Genomic DNA, 19,145 nt, shown 5'->3' on the forward strand with positions numbered 1-19,145 from the left:
CACATATCACTCACCTAAAAGATGAGGGCTCTCTCCCTTGAGGGGTTACCTTGGGTGGTGCCTGTTTTAGGGTGGTTTCGAGGATTCCCGAGAAGGTGAACACACACACACTGACTATAAGGGGAAAAAGCAAGCATTTATTAACTACAGATGTGCGTTATGCTAAGGGTATCTTGTAAAGCAAGTTAACATACCGACCCGAGGACTGTAAGGAAGATGGATCATCCATACATTCTTGTGCCGTCTTGCGCCACGAGCTCAGCCCAGCAATCGGTAGGTGCCAGCTTTACATGGGCATCCCCACGGAGGCAACGGTGGCCTCGCCGTACACTAGCCCGATGCTCTTCGGAAAAATCCCGGTATTTATACATTTGCAGAGGAACAGGTTTCGGCACACGTGGCCAGTGGGTGCCAAAACACGCCTCGGTTGCAACATAGGGAGCCTACGATGCATGCGCTCGCTGGCCAGGCGCGCTGCACAAGCCATAGCCATCCTGTCTACTGGTTCATGGGCTTTGTACACACGGCATATTGTCATAATCCAGCAGTCACGCGCCGACCATGCTCACAGCTGTGCTGTGCAACAGCCTGCTGCCCGTCCTCCCCCAATATTGCTCAGCTCTCTTATCTCTGTGGTCAGCATTCCAAGCAACGGGCAACAAACCATCCGTTTTCTGTGCTGACTGCATTTTCCTCGGCTATCTACTTCTCCCCCAGTGTTCATCCATGGACCAAAATCCCATCTTTTAACTCATCCGTATACAGTGCCCCAACCCAAGGGGGAGTCCCTGACTGCAGACCCGCTGCTCCGAGGAGGACTGATTCCAACATGTCCTCCATCGGGACCCCATTTATACCCTTGTCGAATCTGATCTGTGGTCATTTTAATCCCTATTGGCCAAGAAGGTCACCTCAGTGTACCTGGCACGTCTCGATTGGCCAGTTCATATTTCAACCTGCGGCCTCTAGGGTTTAGGGTTTTTTTCCTCTTCTCCCTGCCTGGAGAAGTTTCGTTTCCGGCTGGGGGGGGGGGAGTGTACTGCCACATTAGCTTCTTCACTAAGATATTTCATTGTTATCACTGGAAGGCATGTCCTATGAGGAGTGGCTGGGTTTGTCTAGTTTGGAGAAAAGGAGGCTGAGGGGTGACCTCATTGCTCTCTACAGCTTCCTGAGGAGGGGAAGTGGAGAGGGAGGTGCTTTTCTCTTCTCCCTGGTATCCAGTGACAGGATGCATGGGAAAGGTTCAAAGCTGCATCAGGGGAGGTTCAGACTTGACATTAGGAAGCATTTCTTTACCAAGAGGGTAGTCAAACACTGGAACAGGCTTCCTAGAGAGGTAGTTGATGCCCCATGCCTGTCAGTGTTTAAGAGGCATTTGGACAATGCCCTTAATAACATGCTTTAATTTTTGGTCATCCCTGAAGTGGTCAGGCAGTTGGACTAGATGATCATTGTAGGTCCCTTCCAACTGAACTATTCTATTCTATTCTATCCCATTTCAAAATTATATTGAGAATAGACAAATGAATGAAAAATATGTGCAAAAGGAAAATTTAGAACAAACTAATCCTTTCATATAGCTGCAATCATCCCCCTGCTTTGCTGGTGTGGGTCACTGAATGAGCCACACAAACAAGGGTGGGTGTATCTGTTACTCTTCTTGCTGTACTTCCAAAGCCACACACCCAGAGACACATGCACACAGGACACACAGAGGACACTGGCATGGCCAATCACACAGACTGCCACAGACAAGGTGCTGCCTTCAACAGGACATACATATAGGACCCACATAAAACATAAGCATAGACAGCCAAGTCCCCTTCAGGTGGCAGAGATAGAAGTTCACTAGTGAAAGCGCACACACGACACTCTAGATTTAAAAACACATCACAGTAGTGGATCCCTTGAGTACTGGCATGGACCCCTCTGTCCATCCAGTACCCCTGCATGGATCCCAGGCTCTCTTACCTGCTTCATGGGTCCCATTCTCACCAGCTGGTGCAGCTTTATGCTCGCTGGCAAACATGCATGCACTCACACGCTCATCCCAGAGGCACTCCATGCTCACAAGTCATGTACCACTTCAGTGTTCATTTTTCCTGGAAGGATCTTCCCACTTCTGGTTCCCACCTCTCAGACTTCTGGTTTGGGATTCTGGGGGGTTTTTTTGTTGTTTTGTTTTTGTACAAGGCCTCCTCGTACCAATAAAAAAAGACATCCCACTGAAACTGGGGTACCTTAGGTCCTTTGGAATCCAAGGTGCTCCTTAAGTATTGTACTGGGTTTCCATGGCAAGGTTTTTTGTAGTAGGGGGGCTGCAGGGGTGGCTTCTGTTAGAAGATGCCAGAAGCCTCCCCCATGTCGGACAGAGCCAGTTCCAGCCAGCTCCAGGACAGATCAGCCACTGGCCAAAGCTGAGACAATCAATGACTTTGGTAGCACCCCTGTGATAATATATTTAAGAAAGGGTAAAAAATGCTGTGAAACAGCAGCTGGGAGAGAGGAGTGAGAATATGTGAGAGAAACAACTCTGCAGACACCAAGGTCAGTGAAGAAGGAGGGGGAGGAGGTGCTCCAGGTGCCAGAGCAGAGATTCCCCTGCAGCCCGTGGTGAAGACCATGGTGACACAGGTTGTCCCCCTGCAGCCCATGGAGGTCCATGGTGAAGCAGGTATCCACCTGCAGCCCATGGAAGACCCCACGCCAGAGCGGGTGGATGCACCTTGAAGGAAGATACAGCCTATGGAGAGCCCACACTGGAGCAGGCTCCTGGCAGGAACTGTGGCCTGTGGAGAGGAGCCCATGTTGGAGCAGGTTTTCTGGCAGGACATGTGACCCCGTGGGGGACCCACGCTGGAGCAGTGTGCTCCTGAAGGACTGCACGCCATGGAAGGGACCCATGTTGGAGCAGTTCGTGAAGAACTGCAGCCTGTGGGAAGGACTCACATTCGAGAAGTTCATGGAGGACTGTCTCCTGTGGGAGGGACCCCACGCTGGAGCAGGGAAAGAGCGTGAGGAGGAAGGAGGGGCAGAGATGAACCATTATGAACTGACCACAACCCCCACTCCCCATCCACCTGTTCTGCTCAGGGAGGGGAGGAGGTAGAAGAGCTGGGAGAGAAGTTGAGCCCAGGAAGAAGGGAGGGGTGGGGGGAAGGTGTTGTTTTCAGATTTGTTCTTATTTCTCATTATCCTACTCCATTGTTAATTGGCAATGAATTAAATTAATTTCCCCAAGTCGAGTCTGTTTTGTTTGTGACAATAATTGGACAGTGATCTCCCTGTCCTTATCTCAACCCACAAGCCTTTCATCATATTGTCTCCCCCTGTCCTGTTGATGGAGGGAGAGTGATATAGTGGCTTAGTGGGCACCTGGCAGCCAGCCAAGGTCAACCCACCACAAGTACACTATTTTGTTTGTGCTAAAGGCACCTTCTATAGGAAAATACTTAGAGGGATTATCCTTGATCCAGAAATTCCATTTATCTAAATATCTGCAGGGTTTAGGAGAATAATGCATATACATATAATATCCTAGAGTCCCTTTTGGGGGGTACTGGGACTTCCTCTGATTGTCCAGTTCCCATTTTCACTCATTCAGGGAGATGAAGGAAAGTCAGAAGGGACCTGTGCCATCTAGATATAAACCTGCGGTCCCTGCTGCCAAGATGACTATCCAGCCTGGCAATACCCAGAAACTTAGGTGGATGAGCAAGATGCTGCTGGCCAAACTCAAGCACAAAAAAGGAAGCCTGCAGAGGGTGGAAGCAAGGACGGGTAACCTGGGAGGAATACGGAGACATTGTCCGAGCACACAGGGCTGAGGTTAGGAAAGCTGGAATTCCCACCTGGAATTTAATCTGGCAAGGGAGGTCAAAGACAACAAGAAGGGCTTCTATAAGTACATAGGTGACAAAAGGAAGGCTATGGAAAAATGTGGGCCCTCTGCTGAATGAGGCGGGGGGACCTGGTGACACAGGACATGGAAAAGGCTGTAGGACTGAATACCTTCTTTGCCTCAGTCTTTACTAGCAAGACCAGCCTTTAGGAATCCCAGGCCCCAGAGACCGGGGGAAAGTCTGAAGCAAGGAAGACATACCCTTGGTGGAAGAAGATCAGGTCAGGGAATACTTAAGCAAAAAGGATATACATAAGTCCATAGGCACTGATGGGATGTACTCACAAGCTCTGAGGGAGCTGGCAGATGTCATTGTGAGGCTACTCTCCATAATGTTTGATTGATCATGGCAGTTGGTAGAGGTGGCTTAGGACTGGAGGAATGCAAATGTCACTCTTCAAGAAGGGCAAGAAGGAGGACCCAGGGAACTACAGGATGGTCAGCCTCACCTCGATCTCTGCGAAGGTGATGGAGCAGCTAATCCTGGAAACCACTCCCAGGCACGTGAAGGACAAGACCATCATCAGGAATAGTCATCATGGCTTCACCAAGGAGGAGTCATGCTTGACCAACCTGATAATCTTCTATGATGAAATGACTGGCTTGGTAGATGAGGGGAGAGCAGCAGATATTGTCTACCTAGCCTTCAGGAAGGCTTTTGACACCATCTCCCATAAGATCCTCATAGAGAAGCTGATGAAGTATGGGCTGGATGAGCAGACAGTGGGGTGGGTAGAAAACTGGCTGAACAGCTGGGCCCAGAGCTTGGTGATCAGTGCCACGAAGCCTAGTTGGATGCCAGTAACTAGCGGTGTACCTCAGGCATTGATACTAGGTCTGATCCTGTTCAATGTCTTCGTTAACGGTCTGGATGATGGGTAGACAGACTGTACCCTCATTAAGTTTGCAGATGATACAAAACTGGGAGGAGTGGCTGATACAGCAGAGGGTTGTGCTGCCATCCAGAGGGACCTCGATAGGCTGGAGAATGGGCAGGCAGGAGCCTTGTGCAGTTCAACAAGGGGAAGTGCCAAGTCCTGCACCTGGGGAGGAACAACCCCAAGCACCAGTGTATGCTGGAGGACTACTGGCTGGAAAGCAGCTTTGCAGAAAAGGACATGGGGGGCTCCTGGTGGACACCAAATTGAGCCAACAATGTGCCCTTGCCGCAAAGAAGGCTAAGGATATGCTGGGCTGCATTAGGAGGAATGTTGCCAGCAGGTCAAGGGAGGTGATCCTTCCCCTCTACTCAGCACTGGTGAGTCCACACCTGGAGTCCTTTGTCCAGTTCTGGGCTCCCCGGTAGAGGAGAGACATGGACATAGTAGAGAGAGTCCAGCAAAGGGCCACAAGGATGATGAAGGGACTGGAGGATCTCTCATATGAGGAAGGGCTGAGAGAGCTAGGACTCTTCAGCCTGGAGAAGAGAAGGCTCAGGGGAGATCTCCTCAATGTGTACAACTACCTGAAGGGAAGGTGCAAAGAAGACAGAGCCAGGCTCTTTTCAGTGGTGCCTAGCTGTCGTGGTTTAACCCCAGCCGGTAACTAAGCACCACGCAGCCACTCACTCCCCCCCACCCAGTGGGATGGGGGAGAGAATCGGAAGGAAAAAAGGTAAAACTTGTGGGTTGAGATAAGAACAGTTTAATAGGACAGAAAGGAAGAAACTAATAATTATAATAATAACTAATAAAATTACAATAATAATAATAAAAGGATTGGAATATACAAAACAAGTGATGCACAATGCAATTGCTCACCACTTGCTGACCGACACCCAGGTAGTTCACTAGCAGCGATCCCTCCCAGGCCAACTCCCCCCAGTTTATATACTGGGCATGACATCACATGGTATGGAATACCCCGTTGGCCACTTTGGGTCAGCTGCCCTGGCTGTGTCCCCTCCCAACTTCTTGTGCCCCTCCAGCCTTCTCGCTGGCTGGGCATGAGAAGCTGAAAAATCCTTGACTTTAGACTAAACATTACTTAGCAACAACTGAAAACATCAGTGTGTTATCAGCATTCTTCTCATACTAAATACAAAACATAACACTATACCAGCTACTAGGAAGAAAATTAACTCTATCCCAGCTGAAACCAGGACACCAGTGACAGGACAAGAGGCAATGGGAACAAACTGAACTGCAGAAGGTTCCTTCTGAGCATCAGGAAACACTTCTTTACTGTGAGGGTGACTGAGCACTGGAACAGGTTGCCCAGAGAGATGGTGTAATCTCGATCCTGGGAGGAGAGTCAAAAGCCATCTGGACGTAATCTGGGCAACTGGCTCTAGGTGGCCATGATTGAGCAGGGGGGTTGGACAAGGTGACCTCCAGAGGTCCCGTCAAACCTTATCCATTCTGCAATTTGCCTTTCCCTTCCCACTGTGCATGCACACCATGCTCATTTGCCTGCAGGTCCCCATGGCAAGGGCCAGTTCTCCCACTGCTGAACTGCAAAAGAGAAACCACACCACCTGTAAAAGTCAGTTCTTTGCCAGCCGAGGAGGGAGACAAGGACACTTAGCATAGAATTACCAAGAGAATTTATTCTCTCATATTAGCTATGCACATAGTGGTGCCCCAGCCTAATGCATGGAGGACCCCAATACAGAGGAAAGCAGGGTTTATATACGTTACAATACAGTTGCATACACCAATCAAAGTATTCATGTTAAGGGGTGGGCTAATCAGTTACTATTGCTTGCATAATCATTATGTACTTGTTCCATGCAAGATCAGTACGTGCTTGTCCCATGCAGGTGGTGTAGATGTGGTGCGTAGTCAGTGGCGTGTTAATCTTCATTGTTCTAAACCCGTGTCCCGTGCAGGTGGAGTGGTTTTATACTGGATTATGATCGATTGCTGTTCTGGCCGTAGTTATATGCCTGGGGGTTTTTTTTGAAAGGCAAATCTACTATTGCTTTATCATCAGTATGGGGGGGTTCTCAGCTGGTGAGAGCTGGTTTAGGTTGGGTCTTCATGTCACATTGACCCTGAGGTAAAAGCTCTTAGTCTCAGGTAGTGATCATTCTTTTAAGCAAGTCGTATTGCAGTTAGCATCTTGCCTTTCACAGTCCCTCCTCTTCTTTTGTCCCTCACGACCTATTTACTTAATATAATACTTGGGAGTTATAGTATCACAAACAGAAAGACAACATTTAATACTCACATAAAAGACAACAAAAGCAAATATTATTAAGAACATTATAAGCTTTTGTGCCCCTTGAGCAATATTAGGAAACCATGACATTAGCCAATTTAAAGCATCAAAAGTTCATTCTTGTCCTACTTCATGTAGGACTTGCAAATGAGTTTTAATTTGTTCAATATCTGTCTTTATTCATTGATTTTGATTGACATAAAAGTAGCAGCTAGTATGAATTAGGGCACGTATTCCACCTCGTGCTGCTAAAATGTAATTTAAGGCCAATTGGTTCTGAATAACTATTTGTGAAGGCGTATTTTCACAAATTAGGTGTTTCTGTCGTAGGACCAGTTTTTGCCATCTGGTCCCTTTTTACATGGGAGTGATGAATCCACAAATCTTTACCCTCCACCTTTATTGCAGAAAAAGAGGTTAGTAATACAAGATAGGGTTCTTTCCATTTTGTAGACAAACCATTGTTCCGTTTATGTACCTTTATCCATACTTTATCCCTTGGGGAAAAGGTATGTAATTATCCCTCTAGTGGTATTGGCTGTGCTAATTTGGCTTGATTTTTGACTTTGCCTTCTAGTTTTTTGAACATTTAGTATATATCGTGTCACCTGTTCATCCCCAGCTAATAGGCTTGTATGGGTGGCAGGATATAGATTGGTGGCCATAGGGATAGATCATTCAAAAAGAATTTCTTAAGGTGGCAGTCTGGTATACTGTAACGGTCGCCACCAAATGTGCATTAAAGCTAGTGGTAGAGCATCTGGCCATTTGAGGTTGGTCTCAAGAAATTTTCCCCATAAGTATTTTTAAAGATGAGTTCATTCTTTCTATTTTAAAAGCTGAACGTGGGTGGTATGGAATGTGGAAGTGTTTGCATATGCCTAAGGTTTTCATAATGTTTTGCATAATTTGTGAGGTGAAGTGGCTTCCTCTGTCTGAATCAATTTGAATAGGGAGTCTGAATCTAGGAATGATTTCTTTCAGCAAAAATTTGACTACACTGGCCATGTCTGCTTTTCTTGATAGAGTTGCTTCTGGCCAGTTAGAAAGTTGATCTATTATTACAAGCATATATTGATAGCCCTGGGATGGTGGTAATTCTGCAAAGTCTATATGTATTCTTTGAAAGGGATAGTTCGCTCAAGGCTTTCCTCCTTGGGCCTTGAGGGAGGCTTTATGATGGTTATTAAATGCCTGAAAGGTCAGGCAAGCTGACGTAATTCATTTAGCAGCAATGTAGATCCCCGGAGCCACCTAGCATTTCAAGATGGTTTGAGCCAGAGCAGTTGTTCCAAAGTGGCCCTGGCTGTGTTCTAGACAAGCTACTGGGAGGTAACATTGCCTTGGTAGTAGTGGAAGGTTGTGCTCCCCTGCCCGCCGTATTCCTGCTTCACCAAGTTGAGCCCCCATAGTTTTCCATTGTTATATTTCATCGTCAGGGAGATTTTGGTAAATTTGTGGTAATTGGATTGTGGTGGGTGGACGCCAGGTGCCCACCAAAGCCGCTCCATTACTCCCCCCCACCTCAACTGGATAGGGGAGAGAAAACATGACGAAAGGCTCATAGGTCAAGATAAGGACAGGGAGAGATCACTCAACCAATTACCATCATGGGCAAAAAAGACTCGAGTTGGGGAGAATTAACTTAATTTATTGCCAATCAAACCAGATTAGGGTAATGAGAAATAAAACCAAATCTTAAAACACCTTCCCTCCACCCCTCCCTTCTTCCCAGGCACAGCCTCACTCCCGGATTCTCTACCTAACCCCCCCAGTGGTGCAGGGGGACGGGGAATGGGGGTTACGATCAGTTCATCACACGTTATCTCTGCCGCTCCATCCTCTTCAGGGGCAGGACTCATCACACTCTTCCCCTGCTCTAGCATGGGGTCCCTCCCATGGGAGACAGTCCTCCATGAACTTCTCCAACGTGAGTCCTTTCCATGGGCTGCAGTTCTTCACGAACTGCTCCAACATGGGTCCCTTCCATGGCATGCAGTCCTTCAGGAGCACACTGCTCCAGCATGGGTCCCCTGCAGGGTCACAAGTCCTGCCAGAAAACCTGCACCATGGGCTCCTCTCCCCACAGATCCGCAGGTCCTGCCAGGAGCCTGCTCCAGCGCGGGCTTCCCACAGGGTCACAGCCTCCTTCGGGCACCCACCTGCTCTGGCGTGGGGTCCTCCACGGGCTGCAGGTGGATATCTGCTCCACCGTGGACCTCCATTGGCTGCAGGGGGACAGCCTGCCTCACCATGGTCTTCACCACAGGCTGCAGGGGAATCTCTGCTCCGGCACCTGGAGCACCTCCTCCCCCTCCTTCTTCACTGACCTTGGTGTCTGCAGGGTTGTTTCTATTACATGGTCTCACTCCTCTCTCCGGCAGCAGTTTCTGTGTTGCTGCAACATTTTTTTCCTTCTTAAATATGTTATCACAGAGGCACTATCACTGTCGCTGATTGGCTCGGCCTTGGCCAGCGGCAGGTCTGTCTTGGAGCGGGCTGGCATTGGCTCCATAGGACATAGGGGAAGCTTCTAGCAGCTTCTCACAGAAGCCACCCCTGTAGCCCCTCCGCTACCAAAACCTTACCACACAAACCCAATACATGGATGGACGTCAGATTTTCAATTTCTTTTGCAGTCAGTTGGGGTCAAGGATTGTCTTGCTGCAGCTTTGGCAGCTGCATCAGCAAGAGCATTTCCTCTGGTATGTGGCGAGCTGGGTTTAAGGTGAGCTGGTTGATGTATTACAGCTATTTCTTTAGGTTGCAGGAGTGCTCGTAAGAGTCCTTTTATTTGTTCTTTGTTCGAAATGTGTGTTCCCACTGAGGTTATAAGACCTCTTTGTTTCCAAATCTTTCCTGTGGCTTGGCACATTCTGAAGGCATATCCGAGTCTGTGTAGATGTTAACTGATTTATCTCTACTTAGTTTACAGGCTTTGTTTAGGACAATTAATCTGGCTGCTTGTGCACTTAGTCTGGGGCTAAGTACCTCACTTATTAACACTTCGGTTTCTGAAGTAACGGCAAAGCCCGTGATGCAATGTCCATTTAGGTAATATGAAGAGCCATCAACATATACAATCAAAGCTGGATTTGCAAGATGGGGTATCTTGGAGGTCTTTTCTTATTTTTCTAGATTCTTGTATGACTTCTATACAGTCATGATGTGGAAGTCCTTCATGGGGTAGTGGAAGTAAGGAAGCTGGATTTAAAGCGTTGCAACGTTTCAGTGTAATGTCAGCTGTTAAGAGTGTTACTTCATATTTATGAAGGTGTTGAGAGGACAAGGCTTGAGCTACATGATTTGTCAAGATTGTTTCAACTTCATGAGGTACTTGAACTTCTAGGGGGTGTTCTAGGACTATATTTTACACTTTGTCTATTAAAGTAGCAGTGGTGCCCACAGCAAGCATGCAATGGATAGATCCTCATATGACTGGATCTAATTGCATAGAGTAATATATTACAGGCCTTGATTGTCCCTCCCCAATTCTTGTGTCAGTACCCCAGAGACAGTTCCTTCTCTTTCATGTACGTATAAGGTGAAAGGTGAAGGCCAAGTGCAGGGGCTGTCAACAAGGCTCATTTAAGGTTGTCAAAGGCAGTCATCTGGTCAACATTCCATTGCAAGGGTTCTGCTTGATCCTGATGTATACTGTTGAGGAGTGGCTTTGCTAATTCTCCAAAAGCAGCAATCCATGGTCTACAAAATCCTACAGCTCTTAAAAAGTCTCACACCTTTTTTTTGAGTTTGTGGCCAAGGAATATTTTGGATTGCTTGGATGCGATCTGGGGATAAAAGTTGAGTTCCTTCTTCTAAGATATATCCTAAATGTTTCATTTTTCATTTACAAAATTGGAGTTTATAATGAGAAATTTTGTGACCTTTATCAGCCAATGCAGTCAATAACGCTAGAGTATCAATTTTGCATGTGTGGGAGTGGGGACTAGCTCATAATGAAGACTCATTAGTTACAGTATCTCACCGGAACTTAACTTCAGAGGAATTTAGAGCTGCTCTTAGAGTGTAGCTGACTATACGGAATGATCTTTAATTCACTTAGCTCGCTATACTGAGGGGCTGTTTACAGTTGGAAAATGTTATAAGGAGAGGTGTAAGGAAGGCTTAAAATTATTAATTGATATACAATGAAAAGGAGATACTAAAAAGTACAAAGTCTCTGTGGAATTGAGTCTTATCAGTGTTGTTATACTTGCATCTAAAGTAAAAAAAGGAACATGCTGAAATGAAAGTTGGTTTAGTATGCTCTTGGTTCTATGACCATGGGCCCCTGTTTGTGGGTCAGCGTCTGCTTGGGAGAGAGGGGATCCACCTCACTAAGCGGGGCAAAGGTATTTTTGCCAGTAGGCTAGCTGACCTCATTAGGAGGGCTTTAAACTAGGAATGAGGAGGGGAGGGAGAGAGTAACCAGCAGCCCTGCGAGGCAGCGACGGACAGGGTCACTGAGCAAAGTGCAGGGGTTGATGTGACAGGAAGGGATCACAAAATCACCAAAACGGGGCTTAAGCAGGGTCACTTCCAGCATTTGCATGTAAGCAAGGAAGTGCCTACAAGGCACCATTATGGAGAAATCCCCAAAACCCCTTCTGGGGAGTCAACATGCTGGGGGTGCCTCTCTGAAGTGCCTGTACACTAATGCACGCAGTATGGGGAATAAGCATGAGGAGTCAGAGATGCGTGTGCAGTTGCAGGGCTACGATCTTGTTGGGATCATTGAGACGTGGTGGGATGGCTCCCGTGACTGGAGTGTTGCAACGGAGGGCTACGGGCTCTTTAGGAAGGACAGGCTGGGAAGACGAGGAGGGGCAGTGGCCCTTTTATGTGAGACAACAGCTGGAATGCATGGAGCCCTGCGTGGGGAGGACTGAGAGCTTATGGGTAAGGATTGAAGAGAAGATGGGTAAGGGTGGCGTTCTAGTGAGTGTCTGCTATAGGCCGCCCGACCAGGAAGAACAAGCAGATGAGGCCCTCTACAGACAGATAAGATGGGAGCAGCCTCACGCTCGCAGGCCCTGGTCCTCACAGGGGACTTCAACCACCCCGATATCTGCTGGAGGGACAACACAGCAGGGCATAAGCAATCTAGGAGGTTCCCGGAGTGCATTGACGACAACTTCCTCACCCAAGTGATAGAGGAGCCAACGAGGAGAGGTGCTCTGCTGGACCTCCTACTGACCGACAAGGAGGGGCTCGTTGGGGATGCGAAGGTCAAAGGCGGCCTTGGCTGCAGTGACCGTGAGATGGTGGAGTTCAGGATCCCGAGAGGAGGGAGGAGGGTAAAACACAAGCTCACGTCCCTGGACTTGAGGAGAGCCGACTCTAGCCTCTTCAGGGATCTGCTTGGAAGCGTCCCATGGGATAAGGCCCTGGAGGGAAGAGGGGCCCAAGAAAGCTGGTTAATACTGGAGGGTCACCTCCTCCAAGCTCAAGAGCGGTCCATCCCAACGAGCAGGAAGTCGGGCAAAAATGCCAGGAGGCCTGCGTGGATGAGCAACGAGCTCCTGGCCAAACTCCAGCACAAAAAGGAAGCCTGCAGGGGGTGGAAGCAAGGACGGGTAACCTGGGAGGAATACGGAGACATTGTCCGAGCATGCAGGGCTGAGGTTAGGAAAGCTGGAATTCCCACCTGGAATTGAATCTGGCAAGGGAGGTCAAAGACAACAAGAAGGGCTTCTATAAGGGCTTCTACTTAGTGGGCATGGTTGAAGGTTGGACTCGATGATCTTAAAGGTCTTTTCCAACCTAAACGATTCTATGATTCTGTAAGTACATAGGTGACAAAAGGAAGGCTATGGAAAAATGTGGGCCCTCTGCTGAATGAGGCAGGGGGACCTGGTGACACAGGACATGGAAAAGGCTGTGGGACTGCAGCGGCCCCTTCTCTCCCTTCCCCCCCCCCGCCGGTACCTGCCACCCTTTCTCTTCTGTCCTGGGACTTCGAGGTGACCTGCTGAAAGAAAATGGTGTCCACCTGCCGCAACTGCAAGGCTGCGGCTGCAACCCAAACGGAAGCGCTACAGCCTACCTGTGCTGACGTCTCCCCACAAACAGACCTCCCAAGGACTGATATAGCTGTCTAGACCTCGGGCCGCATGGAGCTCCAGTACCTGGAAGTCCCCCTAGCACCCGAAGGCAGCGGTGGACGTCATAGCTGCAAGCGTGCCCAGCTGGAAGATCTCCTTGGACAAGTAACTATGCTACAAGAGGAGCTCGACAGGCAGCACGGTATCCGGGAACGCGAGCAGGGGATCGATGCGTGGTATTGTACGCTGTCCCGGGCTGAGCGACAGCCTGCCTTAAGGCTGCGCAAGAGGAAGGTAAGCCTGAATCCAACCTCGAGCTGACTGATGCAAGGCACTCACGAGATGAAGGAGACTGGACGCTTGTCTGTGCTTGGGGTAGAAGGAAGAACCCTCCCCATCTCCTGAAGTGTCCCTACATAACAGACAGGATGCTCTGGGGTTGGAGACTGAAGAACATGTGAGTAACGGACAGGATCCAGGACAAGCCAACCATGCAAAGCTGACCCAACCACCCACCCGCATTAGAACCAGCGCTGCCAGAAAAGCACACAAGGTATTAGTAATTGGAGATTCCCTACTGAGAGGCACCGAAGCACCCATTTGCTGTCCAGACGATTTCTCTAGAGAAGCCTGCTGCCTACCAGGAGCTCGCATTCGTGGCGTCACTGAGAGGCTGCCGAGCCTGGTGAACCCTGCGGATTATCATCCGCTCCTACTATTCCGCGTAGGGTCTGGCGAGGCAACTTAGAACCCTCCCAAGAGACTATATGTCCCTCGGAGCAATGTTAAAAGGATCGGGAGCACAGGTGGTGGTCTCCTCTATCCTCCCAGTCAGAGGAAGGGGTCCAGGAAGGAGGAGACGAATTGAACAGGTGAATGTCTGGCTGCGTAGCTGGTGCCACGCTCAAGGTTTTGGCTTCTATGATCGTGGATCTACCTTTGAGAAGCCGGGTCTGTTGGGAGCTGATGGGATTCACCTGACCAAGCGGGGCAAGAGGGTCTTTGCCAACAAGCTGGCCAGACTTACAAGGAGGGCTTTAAACTAGACTCAGCGGGGGAAGGGGACGGAGTTTTGAGCAACAGAGAAGAGCCAGGGGCTGCTGATGCGTTAGGAACCAACAGGGGAACACCTGAGAAATGCCGCAAAGGAACTGGGGCTTGATCCTCCAAAAAGGTGACACGGTCGACAGCCCAGCTGAAGTGCCTCTATACCAATGCATGCAGCACGGGTAACAAACAGGAGGAGTTGGAAGCCACTGTGCAGAAGGAGCAGAAGGGAGCTGGCAGCTCTTTAAGGACGTTTTTCTTAGCGCACAAGAGCTCTCGATCCCCATGCGTAAGAAATCAGGCAAGGAAGGCAGGAGACCAGCATGGCTGGGGAAGGACCTTCTGGTCGAGCTGAAGCGCAAGAAGGAAATGCAAAGGCAGTGGAAGCGGGGACACGCATCCTGGGAAGAATATAGGGATGCTGCCCGGGTGTGTAGGGATGGGATCAGGAAAGCTAAGGCACAGCTGGAGCTGAATTTGGCAAGGGATGTGAAGAATCATAAGGAGGGCTTCTACAGGTGCGTTGGTCAGAAAAGGAAGAGTAAAGAAAACGTACGCCACCCCCACCCCCCCTCCGATAAAGAAGACGGGAGATCTAGTGACAACCGACATGGAGAAGGCTGAGGTACTCAACGACTTTTTTCCTCCCTTTTCGCTGGCAACCACTGTTCCCACATCTCTCAAGTCCCTGAACCTCAAGGCCGGGACTGGGGGAACAAAGTCCCTCCCATCGTAGGAAACGATCCGGTTCGAGACCACCTGAGGAACCTGAACGTACACAAGTCCTGCACCTGGGGAGGAACAACCCCATGCACCGGTATATGCTGGAGGCCGACTGGCTGGAAAGCAGCTTTGCAGAAAAGGACGTGGGGGGCTCCTGGTGGACACCAAGTTGAACGTGAGCCGACAATGTGCCCTTGCCGCAAAGAAGGCTAAGGATATCCTTAGCCCGATATAGAGGAAAGCAGGGTTTATGTATGTTACAATACAGTTGTGTAGACCAATCAAATTGCTCACTATCCCCGGGGGCGCAGGGCACCACAGGCCACCCTTGGGCAGCTTTGGGGGCACTGCCTATTTTTCTAAAAGCCTCCTACCCAGCTTAGCGCAAATCCTATCTTGATCTGCCCTCCAGCCCTCAAGCCACCAGTGCTGAACACAGGCTTTGTATTTTATTTTCTCCCAGGAGGCGTGCAGCTTAGAAACGTCTGCAACTGAAGCGGGGCTTTCAGGGAACAATTTAGAGCAACTTCTGTCGGTTCTGCGAAATGTTCTGAAAAGTTAAGGCCTGCCCTGCCCTGCCCTGCCCTGCCCTGGCAAAAGCAGTCATTTGACTGGAGGGAGCAGCACCAAGAAGCCACAAGCACGTTTGGGGTGGACTTGATGCGGTAATAAATAACAAGAAATAGTACTTCTAGCTACAACAGCCTCTTCTGAGACCTCGTTGCCCGCCCGCAGGGTCGCAGCACTACACGGAACAGAGCACTACACGGCACAGAGCACTACACGGCACAGAGCACTACACGGCACAGATCCCTCCGCGGAGTCGCCCGACGTCGTCTCCCTCCGCGCCCCGGTCGGATCCCTCCGCGCCCCGGTCGGATCCCTCCGCGCCCCGGGGGCACGCAAACTCCCTGAGCCCCGGTAAGCGCCAGGTCGACGAGGGCGGACCCGCCAAGGGGGCGGGGACAAGCGGCAACGACAGACGAGACAGCCAATCGAGACGCGGGATCGGCCGGCGGCGATCTGGCGGCCCAATGGGCGCCGCGGAGGGCCTGGCCGAGTGGAGGAAGCGCGGGGGCGACAACGGGCGTTGTCGTGGCTGGCGAGATTGTTGGGGCGCGGGCCGCCCGGCCCGGTGGCGCCACTACTGTCTTCGGAAAGATCACCGGCAAGGCGCTTCCCCGCCAACGTCATCTACGAGGACGAGGAGGTAGCCGCGGCTTTGCTCTGTGCGCGGTTCCTCTTCCCTTCCCCCCCTCCCCCTCCCCCTGCGCTCGCAGGCACCCTGAGCCGAGGACCCGTTGCGCGGTGCCCGGGAGCGCGGCAGGGCGGGTGGCGGCGTTGCTGCGGGTGGGTGGGTGGCTGGAGGGACGGGGGACGGACGGGGCCTCTCTGGGTTGTGGCGCTCTCTACTGCACCATCCCTAAAACATCGCGCTTCTTCGGTACCCCCCCCCCGCCCCCGGCTGCTGCGGCGCGTACCGGGTTGCCGGTGTTGCCCGGCTCGCCTCGGTTCCCAGCCCCACCGCGTCGTGCGCGTGCGTAGAGGAGGGCCTCTGACGGTAACGCACTTGGTGGCAGCCGCAGACGTCTGCCGCCCGATATCCCTTTGGCACTGCAAGTCGCGCGAAGTTTGCTGCCGAGGGATGGGAGTGGTCCTGCCTCGTGTGGGATGATAGTCTTGAAACCAGAGTAGCGACCGTAATGAGTTAGTTCTGCATAGGAGAAATGCAGGTCTCGATGTGCCTCGTAACAGCATTATAGAGATTTCACAGCTCTGCTGTGCTAGGCTTTGGTTCTGAACCCCCAAACTGGATTATTAAAGCAAAGAATTACAGCTTTTCTTATTTTTCTTAACAAAAAGCTAGAAACCGGTCATCCTGCGGGCTGCAAAAGCTTCCCAGATCTTGTTTCTGTGGCGAAGTGGGACCGTGATAACAGCATGCTTGCGAGGTTCGCGCATGCTGGTGCACCACAACGTGCTAGGAACCAGAGTGAGCTGCTTAGACTGTGGGGAAAAAAATGCAGCCGTTGCCTACACGATGTTAACTTTAAGTTAGTATCCCGTATAATTTTGTTATTAAAATGCTGAAGATTAACAGTTAGGGATGCCTTCTGCTTTTGAAGGTAGGGTTTATGTGCAATACAGAAGACAGGCTCGTACTAGGCACTTGCAGGCTTCCTGCGATTATGCTTTCGTTCAATACTTGAGCTCCCTGTCGCATGGAAAACGAATGGCCGCTGATCTTCCACTTCACCAAACTCTTTGCTGGTTCAGTTAAGCCGTTTGTCTCCTGCCTCTGGTGGACCACATCGAATAGAAAAACTGCTTAGGAAATGATCAGCCCAAACTGAAACATACTGGAGGTCGCTAATCTGAAGTACTGGCCCGTCTCCTTGCCCCCATCATCTTGCGTGCACTTCTGGAGGGGGCTCTGTAAATATGTTGTATTTTGTGTATAGAAAGTATTAATATCGCGTAAGAAAAATCAACGTTTCGGCTTGCGTTTGGGGTATCTGGCAATCTGCTTCTGTACGAGTTCAGTGGGGCGTATTGATTTGCTTAAGCTATTGCCTTTCTCTGAAGCCAGTTGCGTTTTAACTGTTTACTCTTCCTCCAGCGCCTTGCGTTCCATGATCTTTCGCCCCAAGCTCCGACGCTTTTCCTAGTCACGCCTAAGGAGCCAATTATCGGGTTATCTGACGCAGAAGATTCTGGTGAACCTGTAAGTACTGCGGAAGCTTTCTGTGGGCTAAACTGTACCTGTAATTAGTTCCTAATTTACTAGACTCTCTCTCCCATCCCCCCTTTTCCTCTTGATAGGGCACACGCAGTAGGCTGTTGTGGGTTTTCTGGCGCTATAATCTTTTGCCTCTAGCTTGTAATGGAGTTGAGCTTTTTGACTAACAGTAGCGATATAAAGCAACGCTCCTCCCTGGGTATGTACTTCTGGTGCAAAATGCAGCGTTGTTTTGGAGCGCAGTCTGATGCCTGTCGTCGTGGTTTAGAGTAAGAGTAGTAGTACTTCCTCTAATACGGAGAAGAGGGCTTGGGGTTTTTGGCAGGTCAGGGGTGAGGAAGGGCAAAGCTGGTTGAGAGGTGCTGGATGCTTCACTCTTGGCTGTGAAAGTCAAGTTCAAAGACTTTGTAAACCCACGCAAAAGGCACCCTAAGGTTTATTTTCCACCACAATTGCTTATGTTGCCTGAAGATATAATGGGGGCTTTAACCCGGAGACAAACTTAGCTTCTGTGGCCGTTTTGTAGTCCGTTACTGTCCAGCTTGAAAAAAAATTGCATGGCTCTTCCCTCCCCCCCCCCCCACACACACACAGTGTGCATAATCGGTCTTTGTAGCTTTGCTTGGAAAATGTCAGTTGCAGGCGGGCGGACAGACGGTAATTTGAAGCGCAACGGTTGAATTGCTAGGAATTGGCTACCTGGTTTCTCTGGGTGGTTCTCTGCTCTCAGTCCTTCCCTTCCTGCCCTCTCCCCTCTTTGTGTGTGGCTTTTTATTTTACTTATTTATGGGTTTGTACTTCCTTCTCCAGCTTCTTGGGCATTTCATGATTGTTGGCAAGAAGCGTGCTGCTCACCTGGGCCTGACCAATGGATTCCGGATGGTTGTGGATGAAGGGCCCGAGGGCGGGCAGTCTGTCACGTACATCTACATGTTCTGGGTGGCCGTCAGTTGGGCTGGCCGCCTGGCTAAGATTTTTGCACCGCAAGAGTTGCTGCACGTGTACAAATCGCCACTGAATGGATTTCGTCTGTTGCCCGTCAGTCTAGTAGCCGCTGTTGACGTCTAATTTTTTGTGACGTGTGTCTGTGGAAGGTAATAAAAGCTTTGAGCAGCAGTTGCACAATAAAGATTTAGTATGGGGATATCACCTCTGTCTTGTGCGTCTTACTGAGGGAAATAGTTCTGCAAGTTAAAATGGTGTCTCCCTGGAGCGTAATTATGTGGAACGTTTCAGTCTGTTAACAGTGTTCTATAGACAGATAATGATTTGCCCAGTCATTTGAAGCGTGATGCTGGAACCGCTTAGCAGTCTCCTGCGTCGTGCAGGAAGCAAACTCTTAGCTTTTTGGAAGCGGTACGCAAATGTACGTAAAGCCAGTGTAGGCTGCTGCTAAAACTTTAGAAAATACTGTATGTGGCGCTACAGGCATGCCGTACAAGGGTGGTTTCGGCACAGTGCAATGCGGTGGAAGCATCCAACTCCTGTTGGAGCGCTTTATCAATGGCTGTGTGCTAAGGCC

General features: G+C 49.9%; 1 protein-coding gene across 1 annotated transcript; it reads left to right on the forward strand.

Moving 5' to 3' along the window:
• The first annotated feature begins 13,182 nt into the window (after positions 1-13,182).
• LOC128136048 (uncharacterized) lies at positions 13,183-18,691 on the forward strand. The gene is made up of 5 exons (XM_052775140.1): positions 13,183-13,407; positions 13,842-14,064; positions 15,810-16,093; positions 17,504-17,608; positions 18,434-18,691. The coding sequence occupies exons 1-5, from the start codon at positions 13,183-13,185 to the stop codon at positions 18,689-18,691; spliced, it is 1,095 nt and encodes a 364-aa protein (XP_052631100.1).
• The last annotated feature ends 454 nt before the right edge of the window (positions 18,692-19,145 follow it).

This window comes from Harpia harpyja, chromosome W (assembly GCF_026419915.1).
Source record: "Harpia harpyja isolate bHarHar1 chromosome W, bHarHar1 primary haplotype, whole genome shotgun sequence".
Taxonomy (NCBI): Eukaryota; Metazoa; Chordata; class Aves; order Accipitriformes; family Accipitridae; genus Harpia; species Harpia harpyja.